Here is a 4,432-nt window from a genome sequence, read left to right as displayed (position 1 = left end):
GGTTTGAAACCTTTGTTGTCTCTGTTTCTCTAGAAAATAGCGATTTTATAGTGGTTAGTCCACCAATTTAGGAAGTATTATGAGGTTTTACTAAATTAATTGTTTAAACTTTTAAATGATGTCCATGTACCATGAACGAGATTTTAATATACATCAATACAAATTGAGAATGTGTTTAGAAATTTTAAAACAACATTAAAGATCATAGGCTTCAGTATATAGAGCATTTACCGAAAAATTCAATATTTTCGTAGGAGTTAACACATAGATTTTGAGAAAAATAGAAAAATAGAAAAATATGACGATATTGATTTAATGCATAGTTGCATCATGCACTAACATATGACGAAGATCAAAGAGGTTTGGAACCTTTGTTGTCTTTGTTTCTCTAGAGAATAACGATTTTATAGTGTTTCGTACACCAATTTAAGGAGTATTATGAAATTTTCAATTAATTGTTTAAACTTTTAAATGATGTCCATGTACCATGAACGAGATTTTAATATACATCAATACAAATTTAGAATGTGTTTAGAAATTTTAAAACAACATTAAAGATCATATGCTTCAATATATAGAGCATTTACTGAAATACTCAATATTTTCATAGGGGTTAACACATAGGTTTTGAGAAAATAGAAAAATATGACAATATTGTTTTAATGAATAGTTGCATCATGCACTAACATATGATGAATATGAAAGAGGTTTGGAACCTTTGTTGTCTCCGTTTCTCTAGAGAATAACGATTTTATAGTGGTTAGTCCACCAATTTATGGAGTATTATGAAGTTTTACTAAATTAATTGTTAAAACTTTTAAATGATGCCCATGTACCATGAACGAGATTTTAATATACATCAATACAAATTTAGAATGTGTTTAGAAATTTTAAAACAACATGAAAGATCATAGGCTTCAGTATATAGAGCATTTACCGAAAAATTCAATATTTTCATAGGAGTTAACACATAGATTTTGAGAAAAATAGAAAAATAGAAAAATATGACGATACTGATTTAATGCATAGTTACATCATGCACTAACATATGACGAAGATCAAAGAGGTTTGAAACCTTTGTTGTCTTTGTTTCTCTAGAGAATAACGATTTTATAGTGTTTCGTACACCAATTTAAGGAGGATTATGAAATTTTACTAAATTAATTGTTAAAACTCTTAAATGATGCCCATGTACCATGAACGAGATCTTAATATACATCAATACAAATTTAGAATGTGTTTAGAAATTTTAAAACAACATGAAAGATCATAGGCTTCAGTATATAGAGCATTTACCGAAAAACTCAATATTTTCGTAGAGGTTAACACATAGGTTTTGAGAAAAATAGAAAAATATGACAATATTGTTTTAATGAATAGTTGCATCATGCACTAACATATGATGAATATCAAAGAGGTTTGGAACCTTCGTTGTCTCCGTTTCTCTAGAGAATAACGATTTTATAGTGGTTAGTCCACCAATTTAGGGAGTATTATGAAGTAATACTAAATTAATTGATAAAAAAAAAATTAAAACGATGTTCATATACCTTGAAAGAGAGTTTAATATACATCAATACAAATGTAGAATGTGTTTATTAATTTTAAAACAACACTAAAGATCATATGCTTCAATATACAGAGCATTTACCGAAAAATTCAATATTTTCGTAGGGGGTTAAACACATAGATTTTGAGAAAAATTCAAAGGTATGACAATATTGTTTTATTGCATAGTTGGATCATTCACTAACATATGATGAAAGTCAAAGAGGTTTGGAACCTTTGTTGTCTCCGTTTCTCTAGAGAATTGCTATTTTATAGTGGTTAGTCCACCAATTTATAGAGTATTATAAAGTTTTACTAAATTAATTGATAAAAAATTAAAATGATATCCATGTACCATAAAAGAGAGTGCAATATATATTAATACAAATGTGGAATGTGCGTAGAAAATCAAACTGGATTGGGTTCAATTATGAATATCTCACATGTTGCTGTCTAAAACTGTTGTTGCTTGCTGTGATTGTTCAAATCATCAACACATGAATTAAGTAGGTAGAGGATAAAGTCGGGTTACAATACAGCACTAAACCAAATAAAGATAAAGAGTGGAATCAAACTTGCCGGTGAGTGTCCCCAATGCTCATGGGGTAGATGGTAAGCACAGAAAAGAAGCCACTAACGATCTTGTTGCAATGCGTAGAGCAACTACCCTATGGACTTGATCTCCAAAAGGATGTGTTTGTTGAGAGACTCGCTGCCGCCAAGACGTTTCTTGTAGCTCAAGTTAACGTCTAGGTAGTAGAATTTTACTCTCTTCTTTTACAGATTTTAAATTTAAATCTCTGCTAGAGAATGGTTCTTACATAATTATTATTTTTTTCTGAGAGATGAAGCACACAGTTAAAGGGGAGGGAGGAAACAAGGGCCTAAAGAGAATCGGTGGTTGTTTGATAATGATCGTATTGATCGATCAAGTCGAAGAGCTGGTCGCCGATACCGAAGCCGAGCATCCTGGCCATGTCGGAGGTCTTGAGCCGGGGCTTGGGGACAGCGTGACGTTTGAGCCATGGATAAACGACAAACACTTTGCTCATGACGAACAGCTCCAAGGCCTCGGGATTGAAAACAACACCCATTCTCAAGCTCATCTGGTGAGGGACCAGCATGGCGGCGTAACGAGCAAGCTCTCCGGCTCTCCAGTCTAGAAGGAGAGGAAGCCAAGGGTACGTGGCATCCAGCCTCACGAACCACAGCCTTATGTCCGGATACTCCGAAAGCTCACGCGGATCCCCTGCGTCTTCTCTCCTGTAATTGATCGTGAATCCGATGCTCCGATCCAGATACTCTCTTGGATCAGCTACACACAAAAATCATCATTGAGATATTATTTCCACCACCATCCTCAACATTTTGAATGTGGAGATAGATGATTGATTGATTACCTGAGGAAGGCGAGGTAATGCCGGTGGCGGTCTGAAAGGGCGATAAGTCAAGCCGCTGAATTGAGTCGTTGTCTATGACTACTTCGTATCTGCCGCTCGTTGGAGGCATCGGAGGTTCCACTTTATCTGTATCTGCTTGCTCCCAAATTTTCACACTTTTATTTTTGTCTGAACAAGTTTATTATATATAGTAGTATTATTTGGCAAAATTTGAAAAAGTAAGAAGGTACCGTCGTGAGAGTCGAAGGCTGAGATGTCGAAATTGCCAGAAGGATTGAAGGCGACAGAGACAGATACATCCTTCTCTGCTTTCCTCCCTCTCAGGGGCAACTTAACAGCAGCTGAAAACAGCGGAGAAGAAGTCGCCGCCGAGGATGATGGGATAATCCACGGGACTAGACCTGCCTTTGCTGCCGCCATTGGACTACCAACTTCAAATGATGCTCTCTCTCTCTTTCTCTCTTTCTCTCTTTCTTTCTTTCTTTCTTTCTGTCTTATACATTTTGTGTGGTGTGGTCTCTCCTTTCTTTCTTTATCTTCTTCCTTTTGGCCTTTTCTGTGTTTATTATCCTCCTTCTCCTTTGATAAGCTTTAAATGCATTTCTTCTTCTTCTTGTCTAACATATAAATATCCAATCAAACCTATTAGTTATAGTTAAATGGCATCTAACTCTGTGTACACTACTCTAGTCATGTTAAACTAATTGCTGATCTATCCAAATGGCTATTTATTTTCTTCCAGCTAAATAAAATAGTAAATATACCTACTATACTATATACTATACCTGCCAAATTTAGGCAGCATCAATAGCATAGGGTGGGTACAAGAATAAGTCCTCCAGCAGTTATGGCCCATTTACTGCTTCTCTTCAGCCCATATCGATACTAGTATAACTTCCATCTAACCCACCCAACAACGAATGAGATTAATTAAACCTAATTATAGGGATTTTTTTTTATTTTTTTTATAAAGACTATGGATTTTGACCAAATCAACATTTGATTTGGTCCAAAAATCCAAAAAACTTTTTCTTTTTGTTATCGAAAAGGAACATTTAATCGTAAATTAAATAAAAATGAAAGACGGTTAATACCTTTTGGACTTTCAGAGTGGCCAAAGTGCCGGTGATCACGGCAAACCAAAAAACAAAAAAAGTTTAATCCTACTTATTTGATTTGACAACTTAATTATTTATTTTACTTTTAACCCCAAAAAAAAAATTTATTTATTTTACATTGCGTAAAAACGGGGAAAACAGAAAGCTTTATCGTAGTAGTATAGAATAATAATATTTATTATTATTGTATCCTTCTTCTTTTTGTTGGTATAAAAAAACACACACACAAATCTTAGGTATTTGTACTTTGTATATGATTTTTTCTTTGAACAAATGAAATATTTGGTAGCCAGTTACCAGTATTTCCAGATTAAACTACAACTAAAAAAAAAAATAAGCTCTTTTTCAAAAGAAAAAAAAAAAAAA

At 33.8% G+C, this 4,432-nt stretch overlaps 1 protein-coding gene across 1 annotated transcript; it reads right to left on the bottom strand.

The window, feature by feature from the left end:
• Positions 1-2,302: 2,302 nt before the first annotated feature.
• On the bottom strand, positions 2,303-3,450 carry LOC106337247 (protein CHLORORESPIRATORY REDUCTION 6, chloroplastic). Its single transcript, XM_013776325.1, has 3 exons — positions 3,179-3,450; positions 2,949-3,080; positions 2,303-2,863 (listed from the first exon to the last, which is right to left on the bottom strand). Exons 1-3 carry the CDS (start codon positions 3,366-3,368, stop codon positions 2,433-2,435), a joined length of 753 nt encoding a protein of 250 aa, XP_013631779.1. The 5' UTR covers positions 3,369-3,450; the 3' UTR covers positions 2,303-2,432.
• Between the last annotated feature and the right edge of the window lie 982 nt (positions 3,451-4,432).

The sequence above is a fragment of the Brassica oleracea genome, chromosome C4 (genome assembly GCF_000695525.1).
Source record: "Brassica oleracea var. oleracea cultivar TO1000 chromosome C4, BOL, whole genome shotgun sequence".
Classification (NCBI taxonomy): domain Eukaryota; kingdom Viridiplantae; phylum Streptophyta; class Magnoliopsida; order Brassicales; family Brassicaceae; genus Brassica; species Brassica oleracea.
Note: the sequence above shows the minus strand (reverse complement) of the source record. Positions and strands in the feature narration are given on the sequence as shown.

Coding starts and splice junctions, on each gene's coding strand:
- LOC106337247 (XM_013776325.1), bottom strand. CDS start 3,368: ATGGCGGCAGCAAAGGCAGGTCTAGTCCCGTGGATTATCCCATCATCC. Junction 3,081..3,178: donor AGCCTTCGACTCTCACGACG/GTACCTTCTTAC, acceptor GGGAGCAAGCAG/ATACAGATAAAGTGGAACCT. Junction 2,864..2,948: donor CATTACCTCGCCTTCCTCAG/GTAATCAATCAA, acceptor TTTTGTGTGTAG/CTGATCCAAGAGAGTATCTG.